At 33.5% G+C, this 20,079-nt stretch overlaps 2 protein-coding genes and 1 pseudogene across 3 annotated transcripts; all 3 read left to right on the plus strand.

The window, feature by feature from the left end:
* Positions 1–65, plus strand: part of LOC114387597 — an 8,695-nt pseudogene extending 8,630 nt beyond the window's left edge.
* Positions 66–9,874: 9,809 nt separating this feature from the next.
* Positions 9,875–13,720, plus strand: LOC114388513 (1-aminocyclopropane-1-carboxylate oxidase homolog 1-like). Of its 2 annotated transcripts, none has more exons than XM_028349032.1 (3): positions 9,875–10,579; positions 11,519–11,840; positions 12,326–12,507. In XM_028349032.1, the coding sequence occupies exons 1-3, from the start codon at positions 10,035–10,037 to the stop codon at positions 12,335–12,337; spliced, it is 879 nt and encodes a 292-aa protein (XP_028204833.1). In that variant the 5' UTR covers positions 9,875–10,034; the 3' UTR covers positions 12,338–12,507. The 2 variants fall into 2 exon arrangements, with proteins under 2 accessions (XP_028204833.1, XP_028204832.1); XM_028349031.1 differs by lacking the exon at positions 12,326–12,507 and adding an exon at positions 13,196–13,720 and having other exon boundaries at positions 9,881–10,579.
* An 849-nt stretch (positions 13,721–14,569) lies between these two features.
* Positions 14,570–17,557, plus strand: LOC114387992 (1-aminocyclopropane-1-carboxylate oxidase homolog 1-like). Its single transcript, XM_028348309.1, has 3 exons — positions 14,570–15,285; positions 15,796–16,117; positions 17,029–17,557. The coding sequence occupies exons 1-3, from the start codon at positions 14,741–14,743 to the stop codon at positions 17,266–17,268; spliced, it is 1,107 nt and encodes a 368-aa protein (XP_028204110.1). The 5' UTR covers positions 14,570–14,740; the 3' UTR covers positions 17,269–17,557.
* The last annotated feature ends 2,522 nt before the right edge of the window (positions 17,558–20,079 follow it).

Below are 20,079 nucleotides of genomic sequence, written 5' to 3' on the forward strand. Positions count from 1 at the left end.
TCATATTTTTAATTTATAGTATCTTATACTCCTAGTGAACTTTAGAAGGTGTCTTCAATAATGGAAAACCAAGACATGTTGCATGCTTTCTCAGTAAAATTAATCTTTTTGGACACTTGAGTAGTATGTAAGATATAAATTAAATTGAAGAAAGGTGAGTCATTGCTGCTTTTGGTTACAACATTGTTACCTGTTCCTATCCATTATTTTTCATACCTTAACCAACTGAACCAAATGACAAAATTCTTACTAGTTTAGCTCAGTTGATTCAACATTGTGTGTGTGGGTTATTATAAATCTCTTGATATCTAAGTTTGATTTCTACGGAACAAAGAAAAAAAAGACCAGACACAAGTGCTACATTGGGGGGAGGGGGGGGTAATTAAAAATGAAATTATTTTATTAAACTTATTGATTAACATGTAACTATTTCCTACACTTTAACGTCCAGTTCAATTATATACTTGGAACTTGGAAGCCAAGAAGAAAAGGTCTGTTAAGAAAACATAAACATGACAACTAACATGCAGAGAAGATGAAAGGAGCAAAGACAGAACTGCTGTATTTCAGTTTTGCATATATTCTGAACTGTTACAACCATTGATTTAAATAGAGAGCTAACAAGTCACTGATTGGGTAAAATAAACAGAAAATTATGGCTAACTAAGACTAGGCATCATTAGCCCACAACTAGCTATTAAAACAGAAGCATGCTTAAAAGTAAACATACAAGTTGCAAAAGTAATTAACAAAACAGTTGGGAAAATCTCAAATTCCAACAATCTCTAATAGACAGAAAGCAATTTGGGAAATAGTATTAAGTTGGAACCAAGTAAATGCTTGATATTCAACACTCAAAATCTAAATTTCTGTTTAATTTGTGCGTTTTTATTATGGTTGATAATATTTGAACACCCATAAAGTACAAACACCTTATCAACACCCTCTAATTTCTCTTTATCTTTGTTTTCCTATCACATTGCATCATCAATCAAATTAATTACTTATTTATCTTCTTTTTCTATCTCTCAAGGTGTAGATAATTAAGGGATGTCTAAGAATCACTTCCTTTTATTATAATAGTTGGTTTTATAAACCAGTGTATGAAGTTAGTTTGGGTTGGATTTGACGAAACTCGTAATTTAATCCAATCAAATTTGAACAGGTTAGTTTTGATTGATCTTCCAAGAAAAAAAATTTAAAACCCATCACAAACCAACCTGTTTGTAAATGGTTTGAGTTGGATTGGATCAACGGATCAAAGCATTTCAATTTGTCTATTATTTTTAAAAAATTCAATATTTTTTATAAGCTAAAATTTGTATTTAATAGAATACCGAACACATTACTTATGGTTGTTACATGTAGTCAAATAGCGGAAGAAATGATAAGGAGAAATTGCATTGTTGTCATTATCATCACATAGGCTAACATACTATGTTAAACATGATTTAAAAATTGAAATATAATAAACAAGTTCAAGAACCATACTCATAAAGCCTTAAAAGCCCAAAAACTAAAACTATTACAACATAGTTTGAAAATTTCAATTTTCTCAAATAATCAAATGAATAGTGCAACTAAAAATTCAACTAAATCTAAAACAGTTTGAAATAAATTAAAAAGAAAAATATTTGTTATATAGCCAATTGGGAGTTGAGATCCTAATTTTGTGAGAGTGACTAAGTGAAGTCATGAGAATTGAGAAAAGAAGAAATGATCTCACTTTTATTACTAAGTCTGTTAAAAATAATAATTGATTTTTTTAAAAATTTAATAATAATAATATTAGTAGTTTTAGAACTATTAATGGGCCAATGTTAGAAATAATGACACATGAAATCACAAACTAAGAGTGGGTGGGGTGAATTGGTTTTAAAACCGGTTTTAAACTCAAAATCAAAACTTTTCGCAAATAACTTCCTTTAATCCAATTGAAACATGAGATACATATATGTTGCAAATATCCTTTGATATCTTAATCACAATTAAACAATTACTCAATGATATAAAGCAATTATCAATCCACAAATGTTAAAAAACTTATGAAAGATGCAATATAAGAGTTTAAAGGTTAGAGAAAAAGATACAAACACAATTTATATTGTTCGGTTTCTAAAAAATTTACATTCAATTGATCCATAGTAATCTACTAGGATCTTTCCACTATAATATTTGAGTTACAACCTAACTCATAAGAAAATGCACACCACAAATGCCTAAACTCTTGAAAACCTATCAAGAACTAAACATACATGTAGAAAACTCACTACATGCACACCATTGAGAAACTTAATGAAAACGAAAATAAAAATGTAGATTAAGGAAAAATTTCACCTAATATGTGAAAGATTTGAAAGTTCGAAAACATTTTCTATGTAGTATCAACTTCCCTTCATGGTCCTTTGCAAAGATCTATTGCACCCAATGTAAAAAGATGTTTCCAATCAAGGATCAAAGGGGTGATGAAACTCAAAGGTTTAGAAACTCTCTCAATGAAAAACGTCATGTAAAATGAGAGAAAAAAGTGTCACATGCAAAGTCCTTCGAAAAACTTATTTTTATAGCCTCAGAACCAAAATTGTTGATTATGCTATAGAGATAGTTGACTATATTGTTCTTCGCATCACCTGGGTTTCCTGAAAAATAGAAAGTCATTTATATTGTCATATAGTCAACTGTTTGTGAAAGCAAAAATTTCTTTAGACCCAAATAGTCGATTAAATACTTAAGCTAGTCTATTATTGCGCACCTACCTCAATTCTTAGATGCAGGGGTCACAAATTAGTCTACTATATTAGCATATAGTCGATTATATGATGCAAAACAAACTTTGAGATTTTAAAAACTAAGTTATTAAGTTTCAATTCTCTTAGGCTAAATACCATGGATCAATGTAATACCAATCATTTTGAGCATGTTGAATATACATATCCTAGTCTGGGATGCATGTATGCATGACTTCAGATACACAATCAAGCATTTAAGGCAATAATAAACATTCTAATCAAGATTAGTGTTTTTGTAACACCTCATTTTTCGTAAATATATTAAAAAGGTTTTTTTTATTTAAAAATAAATAAATTTTTAGAAAATTATGAGGTTTTTATAATTAAATAAATAAGGAGAAATAACATTATTAATTAAAATAATGATTTGAAGGAAAAATATATTTTATTTATTCATTTGATAGGAAATAAAATAAAGTCTTGTTTATAAAATAATAAAAAAAATGGAGTAAATAATAGGTTGCGAGTATCCTAACTATAAATAAAAACCCATTAAGTTAGTTCTCAGACTAACGATACGTCTCTACGCTTCCTATTCCTCTCAATTTCGTTTTCCATTATTTCTCTCCCAAAACTTTTTTTTTCCGCATACACCCAAACGTGTCTCAGTAAAATGATGATCTTGGACTCGTTAACCGGTGGATCTTCGTGAAATTTGAGCACTGTGTTTCCAACTCATTTATGAACATTCTCACAGTTGGAATTTGCGAAATAATATCTGAGGTGAGAGAAATGCCCTTCGCATCGTAGCTTTCTCTTTTCCCATAGAAACCCAAACCTGTTCCAGTAAAATTGCGACCTCGGACTCGTTAACCGTTGGATCTTCGTGATGTTTGGACACCGGGTTTGCCATTTATTTATGCACATATCCACCATTGGGATTTTTAAATTAATATCTGGGGAGGGAGAAATACTCATCACACGTAGACAGTGGAATGAAGGCTTCAATCTCTTCTCCCTCTCTCTAACGCTTGGAAACCCTAGCAGAGCAACCAGAGGAAAAACTTGAGGAATCTTAGGAAACCGCTAGAGATGCCGCTATCGCTGCCGAAATACACACATGAGCCCGCTTAGAGGTAAGAGATGAGTTTATCACAATTGGGGTTAGAATGAACATATGTAGGGATCCTTAAGGTTTATTTTGGGATGTTTATTGAATTATAAAATTTTCTTTTTGATTATAAATACAATATTATTGTGTTTGACAGACCAATTGATATTCTGATGCAAATTGGTTGATAAACTTGAGTGCTCTTGATGTTTTTTGTGTTTTTGACCTATGATTTTGACTCATTAATTTTAATATGATTGTGAAAATTGTTTGAGGGATTTTACTCCCATGTTGTGAGAAACATTTTTTGTATAAATTATTATATTGAGATTATGAAATGATGATTCAAGTTATGAGTAAGTGACAAATTGAACCTGTGATGAAGGGTGAGATACATGTGTATTGAGATGTTGTATGCATTGAGTTGTGAGCTATGAACTGTGCCTTCATACAATTGTAAGATCCTTTAAAGGCGACGAGTTTTTGTGCGACGAGTATTGTGATGGGATCCACTGTGGGAACCCGACAAGTTGAATCACTTTGAGGCACGACGAGTTAAAATGATTTTGAAAATAATTGATAGTTGTGTGTATTGCATAGTTCATAGGTATGTATATGATTTATGAGGTGTGATAACATGCTACTTTAGGATTATACCATTGTGATTGAGACTGAGTGTATGTAATAAATTGAGTATGTATTGACTTGCAATATATATGTGTGTTGAGATATTGTGTGCATTGAGTTGTGACCTACGAATCGTACAATCACATGACTATAAGACCCTTTAAGGGTGCGAGTTAATGCATGACGAGTATTATGATAAGAACCATTATAGGGACCCAATGAGTTTAATCACAAGCGCGACAAGATAAAATTATTTTGAGAATAATTGAGGAGTCGTGTTTTTTGTATAGTTCATATATAGAGTTTGTGTGCTAAAATGTTTTTTGGGTTGGACCTGAATCAGTGGGGAGAAGCCCTGACAGACTCTTCGGAGTGTAGGCCTTGGGGGTAAATACACCCGGTTTGAGTGCTCCTTTAAACCTGTTTCGATCCCACATGGTTGGAGCATTCTTGCAAAACAGCGTGACCCTGACTGGTCTCCTTATGATTTTACCTAGTGAGAGTGACCTGACTTACTAGTGTGTGATTTGTCTTGTCATGCACTCCTAGGCACCCGACGAGGTTTTTCACTGACATGGTACCACATTGCATAACGCTTGTGTATTGCTCAATATTGATTGATGTAGTGATATTGTGTTTTGATCCTGGAGTACGTTAATGAGGCAAAAATGAATGAGATGTGTTGTGTTGTGATGTAATGTTACGTGACAAAGTGGTGGAATGACGTGAACTATGTTTAAGTAAGTTGTATTTCATTTATATGATATGTATATCTATGTTGTCTCGTTTCTCTCTATTAGCTAGGAATGTAATAATTCACTCCTCGTGTGCTATTTGTGTTTGAATCCTGTAATGATCTCGAACTTTGTGTTCGCGGGAGCAGATGGTAGGTGGATGGCTATGAAGAATTTCATGCTAGAGGACGTGAGAACACAATGCTCTGATAGGATGTGTCATTGAGGTATAAGTTTCTATATTAATTGCATGAAGTCTTGGACGACCTTGTTTTGAGTCGATATTATTTTATTATTTATTTGGACAATTTTTATTATGATGTTAGAAGAGTGAATGTAAGCGTTTTACCTTTTTGAAATAATTTTATTTTAATGTGTCTTAAATTTTTTTAATTAATTTTGATTCCTTATTCATTTTATTATTAGTACATATATGAGTGAGGTAAAGGATGTCACAGTGACGAAATTGATACTAGTGACCAAGGTCACTTGTGCTGGTCAATTTTTTGGTGAGGTTTATGCCTTAGACATGGAGACATTGGCATGTAAGAGGTTGGAAGATAAGGTGGATTCCGGTGGCCATCTCGAGCCTCGAGGGTGGTGTGCTTTTGCTAGTGCTCATCGTGGTGGCCACGAGGGGTTACTAGTGTATGGTGGCAACTCTCATAGTAATGATAGGCTTGATGACATTTTCTTCCTTTCTCTTTCTCAAGATTTGGTGAATTGATTGGTGCTGAGTATGATATGGCTGCATATGATGGATTCTAAATGTGTTTATGATGTTAATGAGAGGAGTACAATGGCATGAGAACTAAGGAATCATTGGTTAATGTAGTAGCTTGTGAATGTTATTGTGTAGTGGAACAAATTAGGAGGTGTATGATTAATTCTCAATTAGATGATATGATGAATCGAAAATACTGCTATATTTATGACCTTGTGAGAGGACAATGACATGTGAATTAGGGAATCTTTGATACTTATTGTACGTAGCTTGTGAATGTACTTGTGCTTCTGTACTGAAATAAATTTTTCAGTGTGTGATCAATTCTCAAATAGATGATTTGGTGGCTCAGCTATCCTATAATCTTTTTATAAATCATGGACAAAAACATTACATAAAAGGTAAATAATTGAGGAGCATCTTAGACCTCTCCCCACCTTATATTTATTGTAATGGAGATTGATATGCACTAATTAAACAAATGGTTATTATAAAAGAATGCATTTTGTCACTTTCCATGTGTCCACTTGTCAAGATCAACAAAAAAAAATGTGTTCACTTGTCAAGGTTTATTTAGAGTATATCTAATACCTATTAAAGTGACACCCTCTACCCTGACATATATATAAATAAATAAATATATAAAAATATATTGGTAAATAAAATCATATGGGTAAAAGGTTCACATTCACTTCAATTACCAAATAAAACTCATTAAAAACATATTCGGCTCAAAATAAGGCCGTCAAAATTTACAAAAATATTTTGTTAAATCAGTGAGGTGAAATAAAATATACTAACATCATAAAATTAATATAAAAACTTATATCCCAATGTCACATTTTATCAGAGCGTTGTGTCCCGACATCCCTCAGCACAATATTCCTTAAAGCAGTTCACCTAGTCATCTGCTCCCCCGAACACAAAGTTCAAGATCATCACAGGATCCAAACACAAACAGCAAACCGGGAGTGAGATATCACATTCCTAACTAATAGAGAAACAAGACAACTAGATATACATATCATATAAACCAAATAAAACATACTTACACGTAATTCACGTAATTTCACCACTTTGTCATTCAAAGTTTACTTTTCATCCATCAATCACACTTTTCAATCATCAATCACATTACACAAGAATCACACGCTCTGATCAAGACATTATAACACCTCAATTTCATAATAAACAATTAGCAAGTGCATGAGACAGTTATGCTAAGACTCAAGCCTATATGCAATGTGGTATCATGTCAGTGAAAAATCACCCTGGGGCGCTTAGGAGTACATAACAAGACACACCACACAATGGGTTTGTCAGGTCACTCTCACTAAGTAAGATCATAGGGAGACAAGTCAGGGTCACGATGTTTTGTGAGAATGCTCCAACCATATGGGATCAGCATAGGCTTAAAGGAGCACTCAAACCCGGTGACCCCCAAGGCCTACACTCCGAAGAGTCCGTCAGGGTCTCTCCCTCCTGATTCAGGTCCAACCCCTAAAATCATTTTAGCACACAGACACTGCTCGTGAATTATACAATACCCACGACCTCACACTCATGTGTTAAACATGTACAACATATTGCACTACAATTTAACACTGATTCCTAAATAGGAAACTTACACTTTCTCTTTAACGTTGGTTCCTAAATAGGAAACCTACATTTTCTCTTTAACACTGCGCATTTACACTTTTCTCAAGATAACACTGGTTGGGTTATTGTATAATTCACAGCTTACAACACCAATAATGTCACATCAAGAGTTAATCACACACTTATTCACGACCAAAACTCATTCACAATTTCACATCTCATAATGTCACAATCCACCATCACATGTTTTTACGTATCTCACAATTCAACACCTGTCCTACTTTACACTTTTACTCAATCTCAATAACAATATTATAATCTCAAGGAAACATATTATTCCACAATTCATCACATATTTCATTTATAAACACTGCTCATGAATTATACAATATCACGCCCTCACACTCATGTTTCAAGCATGTTTAACACAATTGCGCTATAATTTAACACTGGTTCCTAACTAGGAACCTACACTTTCTCTTTAACACTGCGCATAAACATTGGTCGGGTTATTGTATAATTCATAGCTCACAATATAATTAATGTAACATCAAGTGTTAAACACATCCACTTATTCACAATCGAATATCATGTCCACACTTTAACATCTCATAACATCACATCAACCATCTCATAACATTCCTAATGATATTCATAAGGTACAACATACACATGTTCATCAAATTTAACCATAATATTCTCAAACTCCAACACTTAATAATTTTTGGAATCATACTATAACACTCTACAATATTATTTACATAAATTATTAATATAAATAACTACTTCTCTATATATAAACTAGCATACATCATATTGAATCACAAATTACAAAGTAAGCTTTCAATGCACAAATTCCAAATAATTATATGAACACTTTGGTCAATTTCAATTATGATATTAATTTTTTAAATTATATATAAAAACCTAAAAAGCAATAAAAAGAGAAAATACAAAATCAATATCTCTCTCTAAATTTCTCCTTACTTTATTTCATCAATTCATATTAATTAGAAAAAAAATACTCAATTTATAGGGTTCACGTTCAACACTATAGCATACTAATTTCACATCAATTGGTCTGTCAAACATATATAATTCACTGTAATAATTATAAGGATAAAATAAAAATTACAAAAACACCCTAAAACTCATTCCAATTGATATCTCTAAGGATCTCTACACATGTTCTCACTAATTCCCAATTGTGAATAACTCATTCCTTACCTCTGAGCGGGCTCACGTGTCTTCAGCCAGCAATAGCAGCACCTCTAGCGGTTCCCTGAGATTTTTCCAGTTATTCCTCCGACTGTCCTGATAGAATTTCTGAACTTCAGAGAGACGGAGAAGAGATTGAAGCCTCCAATTATACTATCTTCATGCGATTCCTTTTTCTCCCTCCATGAATATTATTTCGTAAATCCCAACGGTGAAACTGTGTGCAATTGAATTTCGAACAACATATCCAAATTTTATGAAAATCCAACGGTTAACAAAACCGGGATCGTAGTTTTACCGAGATAGCTCTGGGTTTCTACGGGAAAGGAAAAGACTACAATGCGAGAGGTATTTCTCTTAGATCATACATGATATAGAAAATTCCAACGGTGAGAATGCTCGGAATCGGGTTGCAAACGTGGTGCTCAAATTTCGCGACGATCCAACGGTGAATGAATCCGAGATCGTGGTTTTTCTGAGACAGGTTTGGTGCGCTGCGGGAAAAGAAAGAGTTTTGAGAGGAGAAGGAGAAGAACGAAAATGAGACCAAGAGGAGACACCTGACTTATCATAGCTATTTATACCTACAGCCTATTATTTGCTCTATATTTATTTATTTATTTATTTATTTTTACTCTTTTTAAATTTATTTACGAGAAATTGAGATGTTACAATTAACCCACCTAAGTCTTCAATTTAAAGTTTCACTCTAAAATTTAAATTTAAAATTAAAATCAAATCAATTCGTCTTATTAAATATACCTAAACAATGGGTGGATTTTTACCCGTACATAACAAATATAAAAGATGGACATTTTAATGGAAAGGACCACTAATAATACCAAATGGCTTTTTGTCCTTCACCTCTTTGTATTGTCAGTTATCTTTTGGCTACATTCCCCCATAATGGATTTTTAAAATCAAATTGTATTTTATAACATTTTATTTTCATTTATACATGAAATCAAATCATTTTCATTTATACAATTCTAACAAATTAAGATATTTGATTTCAAACCTATAGTTTTTTTTTTATTAGGATAGATAGTGATGTGCTTTTACCATGTACACATAAAGAAGCTTATCTAGTAGTTGCCTTATTGAATCTAAGTTGCTTCAATAATATAATTGTCCTATATATATGCAGAAACAGATAATTATGTCTCTAGTTTATTCACATTAAATGGAAAATTGAATTCCACCTCCTTCATTTCTTCTCCTCTTAATTAATCCCTTTTGAACCCTTTATAGTTGCCTTCATTAAGATTTTGATGCATTGATAGCATCAAAATATGGTGGCCACAAGCACAAATGAGTTGGAGGCAGGAACTGTTTCTAGGTATGACAGGAAAAGTGAAATCAAGGTATTCGATGAATCAAAAACTGGGGTCCAAGGACTGGTAGAAAATGGTGTGACAAAGGTTCCACGGATGTTCTATTGTGAACACTCTAATCTCAGTGATGGATTAACCACAGAATCAAATTCAAACTTCACTATCCCCTCCATAGACCTCACTGGCATCAATGATGACCCTATTTTGAGAGATGCTGTTGTGGGAAAAGTTAGATATGCATGTGAAAAGTGGGGCTTCTTTCAGGTTACAAACCATGGAATTCCAACTCAAGTTTTGGATGAGATGATCAAAGGAACTGGCAGGTTTCATGAACAAGATGCCAAGGTGAGGAAAGAGTACTACACCCGTGATATGAGCAGGAAAGTTATTTATCTTTCCAACTTTAGTCTTTATCAAGATCCATCTGCTGATTGGAGGGATACACTTGCATTTTTTTGGGCGCCTAATTCACCCAATGATGAAGAATTGCCTGCAGTTTGTAGGTTTGTGATTTTTTGACTATACTGTTTTTAACATGGATAAAACTTAGATTGGTGTTGTTCTCCGATCAGATTTAGAGTTTTACTTCGGTAATATGCGAAACAAAGGAAACCATTAAATGCCATTGCGTATTCCTGAGTTAAAACTTTAAATCTTGATACTATATCTAAGTTTTTTCCTTTTAATGTTGGCCCTTGGACATGTTGTGACTTGAACTTAATTTATGGGGATGGATGACTAATCTCTTAGGATAGTCTCTTATTGGTGATGATATCTACACAACAATTTTAATTTGGTGATGGGAACATAATAAATAATCTATTATTAGTTAACTCCCTATTCCTCCTGTCCTTGCCTTGGTAAGTGTCTTGCTGTTTTGCCCATTTGGTGCAGAAAGTCTTGGTTAGATTTATGTCCTCTGTGGATAAACTTTTTTTATAAACACTTACGGGAAAAGAAAATTAGAAAGTAAAATAAATTAAGCTTCTTCTATGAGCTAAAATCAACTTACACACTTCAACTTTTGGAGAAATTAGATGAGAAACTTTTATAAAAATTAAATGCATAAGTTGATTTTAGCTCATGAGAGAAGCTCAATTCATTTTAACTTCCTAATTTCTTTTCCAATTAAGTGCTTGTTTATCCAAACAGAATCTTAGTCTTCTGATGTGAAGTCCTAGTTTGCATATTTTAGTTGTCACAGTTATTGACTTGAGCAATTCATGCATGAGCAAGGTATCTATAGACACACCAAATCAAAAGCTTTAGAAAATATAAAAATAACTTTCAACAATATTCTTTTTTATTGTTATCTTCATACATCCTTAGCTTTTGATTGGTCGTGCCTATAGGTACTTTGCTTACATATATAATAAGTGCTCAACCTGATCCCTTAAACTGAGACTTATCTGTCTTTGATGAATTTAATAACATACGTGCAGAGATATTGTGCCTGAGTACTCAACAAAAGTAATGGCACTTGCTTCTACTTTGTTTGAGTTACTGTCAGAGGCTCTTGGCCTTGATCGCTTTCACCTTAAAGAAATGGGTTGTGATGAAGGGCTTCTTCATCTGTGTCACTATTACCCAGCATGCCCTGAGCCAGAATTAACTATGGGCACTAGCAGGCACACAGACGGTAACTTCATGACAATACTTTTGCAAGACCAAATGGGTGGCCTTCAAATTCTTCATGAAAATCAATGGATTGATGTGCCTGCAGCACATGGAGCTCTTGTAGTGAACATTGGAGATCTTCTGCAGGTAACATTTTCATTCAACTATGTAAATACTTTTCTTTAGCTATGCATACAGTGCAGCATTTTATTCAACACTGTAAATAGTAAATACTTCTTGAGCAAAGAGAACTCGTGTGTTAGTTTGAAATGATAAATCCATTAGATAGAGTTGGAATGATAGAGTTTAGATAAGAGAGGAGGAAAAGTGTGGCAAACAGTACTCAAAATAATACTTTTTTATCATGATATGATGTATATTGATGTAATACAAAATACTTACATATCAGTTCTGTTTATATTAATATAAGGACAAGTGTTGATATACAGGCTAACTAATATAATATTACACTAGTAACTTTAATTGAATAATAAAACAAATTAGGAAATAAAAGAAAATTAGGAAATTCATAAATTTGCTGTATTACAATTAGATGACTAATTGACTATTGATTCAAAAATATGTTTCTAAGATAACCTAGAGCTAGATATAAAAAACACTTATTCTTACAGCTTGCAGGTTGAAACAGAATATGGGTGCAGAAAGGTCATTAGAGAGCAAGGATATATTATTGGTTTTAGAATTTGATTCGCATTCCTCTCACCCTAGTACCTTACTATTCGTCTATTCCAGCAAAAGTTGTTCTGCTGTATACCTCTTTCATTTACTTTGGTTTATTCATCCTACTTTTTAATTTTTTTAACTGTGCTTCCTAGGTCTTGGGTGCCCTTTATGTCCAACTATCAAATCCTCCTAAGCATATAGATACAAAAATATTGGGTTAAAGATATGTTACAACTTAGAACTCACCATCATAGTTTTATTATTGAAGTGAATGTACTCAAAGTCCAAAAGAAGTATATGAATATCTTAGATCATTACTCAAAAAGTTAATTCACATATTTTATAGATATATGTAGAGATTTGAAAGTTTATGGAACTTGACACAATGGCAAAGTTGTGCCTTGGAGAACGGTTGGTCATGGGTTGGAATTTGGAAACAGTTTCTTTGCATATGCAAGAGTAAAGTCATGTACAATGACCCTTTCTCATACGTTCGCATAGCAAGAAGTCTTCTGGCACCAGGATACATTAGTTAGTTTTCTATGGTACTTGACACAAATTTGAGGCAAGACCAAATATTTTTGAAATAAACATAATAGTTGTTTATAGCAATGGTGTTGCTGTTATAGCTAGGTTGCACAATACAACAATGTTTGTAGTAATTTTTACTTCAAAATCCTTTAACTGATAAGGGGTCTCGAGTCCCCATTGGATTGATTCCTACTTATTGTTTCACGTCTTTTTAGAAAATGTCTAAAAATATGACAAATAAGAATTGAATTGTGATTTAAGTTTCATGGTGTTATTTTTGTGTGCAGCTAGTGACTAATGAAAAATTCATCAGTGTTCAACATAGAGTTCTAGCAAACCATCAAGGCCCAAGAACATCAATTGCATCCTTTTTTAGAATTGGTGATCAGTCACCAGAGGGACTCTCAAGAGTCTTTGGTCCCATCAAGGAACTGTTATCTGAACACAATCCACCAGTGTACAGAGAAACTTCTTTAAAAGACTACTTGGCACATCAATACGCAAAGAGCATCGGAGCTTCTTCACTGTCATTATTCAAGTTGTGATTATGATAAATTGCATGCAACACTTGATGTTTTCAGAACAAGTTGTGGTTTATCTCATTTTGCTAAAATTTGGTACATGGCTATGTGGCTTCAAGAACTGAAAACTATGGCATATTGTATTCTTTGAAAAATGTATCCGTTTAGACTAGAGAAAAATAATTATGCACCTTGGGTTCTCAAATATCAACATAAAACTTGAGAGAAGCTTTATAGCATGTATTTAGATAATCTTGAAGGTATGAATTAAATAGAAGAATTTATTCTACAGTAAGGGATGTTCTAATTAGAAAATTATAATTATACACTATAATATATATAACCCGTCTAGTTCAGTTGCTAGAGCGTAAGCCTCTTAACCTTGTGGTCGTGGATTTGGGCCCCACTGTTTTATGACAGAAATCTAGAGATTATGAAAATAGACAATATTTTTCTTAACAAAACATTTTTCTGTTTATTTCAATGCAGCACTTTGTTTTTCCACATCCCTTTGTCCTGCCAAATCTCGATAAAATCAGGGGCAAACAATATCACATAAAAGGATAATTACCGTGGATAAGATAGCTCCCCAATTGCCACCTTTCGTGTAAAAGCACTGTGGATAAGATAGCTCCCCAATTGCCACCTTTCGTGTAAAAGCACTGTGGATAAGATAGCTCCCCAATTGCCACCTTTCGTGTAAAAGCACTGAAGATTGATAAGTGCGTGTCAAGCTTCTTTTTTTTTTTTTTTTTTTTTCCTTTGTTACATAAACTCAAAATTTGTTGGTCACAGACTAAAACAATTACATGTCTGAAGCACCCTAAAAATTAATTAAATTTATTTTGTAATTTTAATTTGCTTTATCCCCCTTACAACATATTAAATGACTTAACTAAAGAGGGTACAAATATCAAGTTTAATAATTAAAATTAAAGCAAATCAATTCCACTTAACAATAACTCAATCTCTAAATCAAATCAATTCTTATGATATTTGATTCCAAACATGCTCTAGAATTTTTCTTTTAAGGAAAAAGTGAGATATGCTTCAACTAAATAAAAACAAAAAATGATCCTTATCTAGTCACTTTATTGAATAGTAGTTTCAATAATTTAGTTTCCCTATAATTATATGCAGGGAATCCTGAGAAATAAACAAGGATGCCTCCAATCTATTCACTGTCTAGGAAAACTCCAATGAAAACATTCTTCATTCTCTGTTCCATATACTCACTCTTCAATCCTTGTGTTTTGAACACTTCATACTTACTTCCATTGCTATGATTTGGTGCATAGAAAGCCTCTAAATATGGCAGCCACAAGCACGGATAAGTTGGAGGCAGGAACAGTTTCAAGTTATGACAGGAAAAGTGAAATCAAGGCATTTGATGATTCAAAGACTGGTGTCCAAGGACTGGTAGAAAATGGTGTAACAAAAGTTCCACTTATGTTCTATAGTGAAAACTCTAATCTCAATGATGGCGTAACCGGTGCATCATATTCAAAGATCAGCATCCCCATAATTGACCTCACAGGCATCCATGATGATCCTATTTTGAGAGATCATGTTGTGGGAAAAGTTAGATATGCATGTGAGAAGTGGGGCTTCTTTCAGGTTATAAATCATGGAATTCCAACTCATGTTTTGGATGAGATGATCAAAGGAACTTGCAGGTTTCACCAACAAGATGCAAAGGTGAGGAAAGAGTACTACACTCGCGAAGTAAGCCGAAAAGTTGCTTATCTTTCCAATTATACTCTTTTTGAAGACCCTTCTGCTGATTGGAGGGATACACTTGCATTTTCCTTGGCACCTCATCCACCCGAAGCTGAAGAATTTCCTGCAGTTTGTAGGTTTGTGATAATAGTAATACTACTTTTATTATTATCAGCACTTGCACATGTTAGGACTTAATAATGGTGGATAACTAATTTCTTGGGACAGTATCTAATTTGTGGTGAGATGATATCATTACATTGAAATTTTTGTTAAGGGAACATAGTATATCTGTTACTATTTTTCTAAAATATCTTCCACAACTGAAATTTTTTATTATGTTGGAGAGTCTCGCATCATCTACTTCAATACTTCAGATGATACTTATATACCTTGTAGGCAACTTTAACTAATGCTAATTAGTTTTAAGATGAAATCTAACATAATCTTAAAACTACTAGCTCACCATTGTGCATTGCCTATTCTTCTATTCTAAGCCAATTGATTTTAGGATGAAATGTAACACATTGGATTTAGTCTTTCAGATGTAATGTCTTTATTTCCAATTTTAGTTGAGTTCTCTTGCAGAAAATGAGGACCCTCTAATCTGATACTTCTTTGTTCTTGATGAGTTGGCACACTTGCAGAGATATTGTGAATGAATACTCAAAGAAAATAATGGCTCTTGCTTATGCTTTGTTTGAGTTACTGTCAGAGGCTCTTGGCCTTAATCGCTTTTACCTTAAAGAAATGGATTGTGCTGAAGGGCAACTTCTTCTCTGTCACTATTACCCAGCATGTCCTGAGCCTGAATTAACAATGGGAAATACCAAGCACTCAGATGGTAACACCATAACAATACTTTTGCAAGACCAGATTGGTGGCCTTCAAGTTCTTCATGACAGTCAATGGATTGATGTACCTCCCATGCATGGGGCTCTAGTAGTGAACATTGGGGATATTATGCAGGTGGGTTCATCATGCATGAAATAAATCCTCATTCGACTTTATGAATAATTTTCTTTAGCTTAGTGAATATAGTTTGAAATGATCTGTGAGATAGTTTGGGTTCATCCTGCACAAAATAACATTCTCATTCAACTGTATAAATAATTGTCATATATTGCAGTGTAATGCTATTTTCACTAAAAAATTGATTAAATTATACTAGAGGTTTTTCCGGATTGCACACAATATCCGTTTTTTTTTAAACATTTACAACAACCACCTTTACAGAAGTACATTATGCAATATTTTTCAGCACAATTTAAGGGATAAGTGTAATGTATAAGGGCATCAGTGTAATGTTTTTTTTAAAAAAAAAAAAACAATTAAGATAAGAGGTTTTCTATAGGTCCCCAAAGAGGAGGGGAATCAGACAAAATTTGAGAAAAAGACAGAAGAGCTAGTGTAATTTACTCTAAAAGAATATATAGCATCTTAAGCATATTTTTCTTTCAAACTCAGTCATGTGTAGATGCACATTTCTCTCTCACTCTCTTTTTCTTATTAATTTCTCTCCTTATTATAAATAATTGTTAAAAATGAGTGGAAATAACATTACTCTGTATTGTAGATATGCGTAAAAGATCAAATTTTAGGGTTGTTGACACAAAGATGATGAGGCAATCCCAAATATTAAAAATCTAAGAAGATGCTTAAAGTAATGCACTGCTATTGTGATTTAAACAAAAAAAATGTGGAAATTTTACTTTAAAATCTTATAATTGATGAGCAGTACATAGTCTCCATTGGATCTATTCCCACTTATTGATTCACTTCTTTGTAGAGAATGTCTAAAAATACACCAATGGATATACTTTATAAATAGCAGATAAAAATTGAACAGGGATTATCAGTTTCACTGTTTTTCTATGCAGCTCATGACTAATGACAAGTTCATTAGTGTTCAACATAGAGTTTTAGCAAAGGATCAAGGTCCTAGAATTTCGGTTGCATCCTTTTTCAGAACAGGTATATCAAGAGTCTTTGGTCCAATCAAAGAATTGTTATCTGAAGAACATCCACCAGTATACAGAGACATTTCTTTAAAAGATTACATGGCGCATCGTTATACAAGTGGCAGTGGAACTTCTGCACTGTTACACTTCAAGTTGTGATCATGAAAATTACAAGCAATCTTGATGTTATTTTGAAATTAAGGGAACTTTTGTTATCTGTAGATATTGAACACATGTATCCGGAAATTTACAATAACTGTCACACACTGCTGAGCCAATTAAGGAATTTGGATCTCATTCTAGTGAACTTTAGGGTGTGGCTTCTATTACCTGAAATTAAAATAAAGTAGATGCAATAGCTTGCTGTAGATGGATTCAATCACTTTCTTTTTTCAGAAATGAGAACCGAGTTTTTCAGACCAACTAAGGATTGATGGTGATTTTGTGATATGCACTGTAAACAAGAATAAATATCTATGACTATTTTGTAAGGGTTTGAGTACCCTTATGTATTCAATCATTATCAATAATTTCTTTGCTTACCAAAACAAAATGATGAGGTAGTGGTGGCTTTAGATGAGGATCTCAGATCTAGGACAGTTCAGCTTTAACAGAGTGAGTCAGAAAGTGGTGTATGGCGGCTAAATATTTCAAACAAAAAGATGAACCTTGGCAACTAAACTGAAAAGCATTTCTTGATCTCTCTAATCCAGAGATGAATGAAAAATGACTTTGAAGCTTACAATGTGTTCACTTTGTAAATTACTGCAAAATGTGACACCACAGTGTGTCTTGGTCATCAAGATCTGGTGGTGGCACAATGACGAGGCATTCAATTGATCACAATTCAATGAGATGCCAAATTCAAAAGTGAGTGGTGCTCGCTTTTTCTTAGAGCCACCACCTAAAGCCACATAATAGTGCTCACCTTTTTCGAAAACTACCATTTAATGCCACAAAATATATAGAAAAGTAACACAACATGCGATGGTAAAATAATAATATATCGATTTCTTTCGTTTTATTATTTTAAAAATAATATAACAAAAATGATATGTAAACATCATAATCTATAATGTGAAAGTGAAAGGAAAAGATCAAGAAGTTTCTATATGAGTGTTGTGAGACCTATTATAAGAACAATCAAACAATTTTTAATTAAACAATATCAGTGTGGTAAGATCTGTCAAAATATCAAGAGGCTAGAAAACATTTTACAGAATGATAAGAGCTTTTGTTTTTGGAAAAACATATCTGTCTTCTAGGGCTTTTCTTTCTTAAATAGATAGCAAAATATATGCTCTTCAAGGAGATTGAGAGATTACAAGAGTTATATAAGGAAGGGAGGGATTCTAGGAGATTTCCTATTATCAGAGATATGCACGGGAAGGAGAGATTATGGAGATTTCCTAACAGCTATAAACCTATTAAAATAGGTAATAAATTGCAGCTATAAACCTATTAAAATAGGTAATAAATTACATTAATATACATTAACATCCCCCCTCAAATTGATGTTGGTAATTCAACCAACAATAATTTGTCAACAAGAAACTGATGGCGCTGTCTAGTCATAACTTTGGTAAGGATATCAGCCACTTGAAGATCTGTGGAGATGTAAGGAAGTGAGATAACTTTACTGGTCAAGGCTTCCCTGATATAATGATAATCAACCTCAATATGCTTGGTTCATTCGTGAAACATAGGATTTGCAGCAATCTGAATAGCACTTGTATTATCAGCATGAAGAGGGGTAGAGCTAGGCTGTGAAAATCCAAGCTCCTCCAAAAGATTGTGTAACCACACAATTTCAGAACAAGCAAAAGAAATTGAACGATATTCAACCTCAGTAGAAGATTTAGAAACACAATCATGTTTCTTACATTTCCAAGAAATGAGGGCACCGCCAAGAAACATACACCAACCTGTAGTAGACCGATGGGTAAAGTTGAGCCTCGAAGAAAGAATAACCCACGTGTAAGGGACCTTATAAGATAGTGGATAATGCAACAAATAGCAGCAAGATGAAGATGTCTAGGAGAAGACATAAACTGGTTGACTTGAACAACATATGATATGTGAGGTCGAGTTGTCGTTAGGTAGATAAGACTTCCTACCAAACGCCGATAGAGAGTTGGATCAGCCAAAAGATCCCCTTAAGCTTTCCTGTATTTGACGTTTACGTCCATAGGAGTATCAACTGAAGTAGTGCCTTCCAAACCAGCCAAAGTTATCAAATTTTAAATGTACTTATGCTGGTTTAAAAATATGTCATTGGATCGATGATGTACCTCCAATCCTAAAAAATATGTGAGTTGGCCAAGATCTTTCATGCGAAATGTTGCATGTAGCACGACTTGAAGCTTAGTAATCAATCCATTATCAGTTCCCGTAATGATTAGATCATCCAGATAAGTTCTCAAACCAAGCCCGAGGAGCCTGTTTAAGCCTATATAAAGAACGTCGTAGTTTACAAACATCATCAGGAGAGGGAGTAGTCATTCCAAATGGAAGCTTCATGTAGATTTCTTCTTTGAGATCACCATGAAGAAAGACATTCTTCACATCCATTTGATGCAGCGGCCAAGATTTAGAAGCAGCAATGGCGAGGATGGTTTGAATGGTAGTCATCTTGGCAACAGAACCAATGTCTCCTCATAATCAACCCCATATTCCTATTTATTACCAAGGGCTACTAATCAAGCTTTATAGCAGTCCAAAGAGCCATCAAAACGAAGCTTGATAGAGAAAACACATTTACTTCCAATAGGTTTGACTGTGGGAGGGCAAGAAACAATGTCCCAAGTTTGATTCTCTTGAAGTGCTCGTAGTTCTTCTTGCATTGCTTGTTTCCAACATTCATGTTCCATAGCCTGTGTGTAATAAGAGGGAATGCAAATAGAAGACAAGGTAGCTGATAGAGATACAGGTGTATAAAAACCATACCAATCAGGGGGTTTAGATGGTCGA

The sequence above is a fragment of the Glycine soja genome, chromosome 15 (genome assembly GCF_004193775.1).
Source record: "Glycine soja cultivar W05 chromosome 15, ASM419377v2, whole genome shotgun sequence".
NCBI lineage: Eukaryota > Viridiplantae > Streptophyta > Magnoliopsida > Fabales > Fabaceae > Glycine > Glycine soja.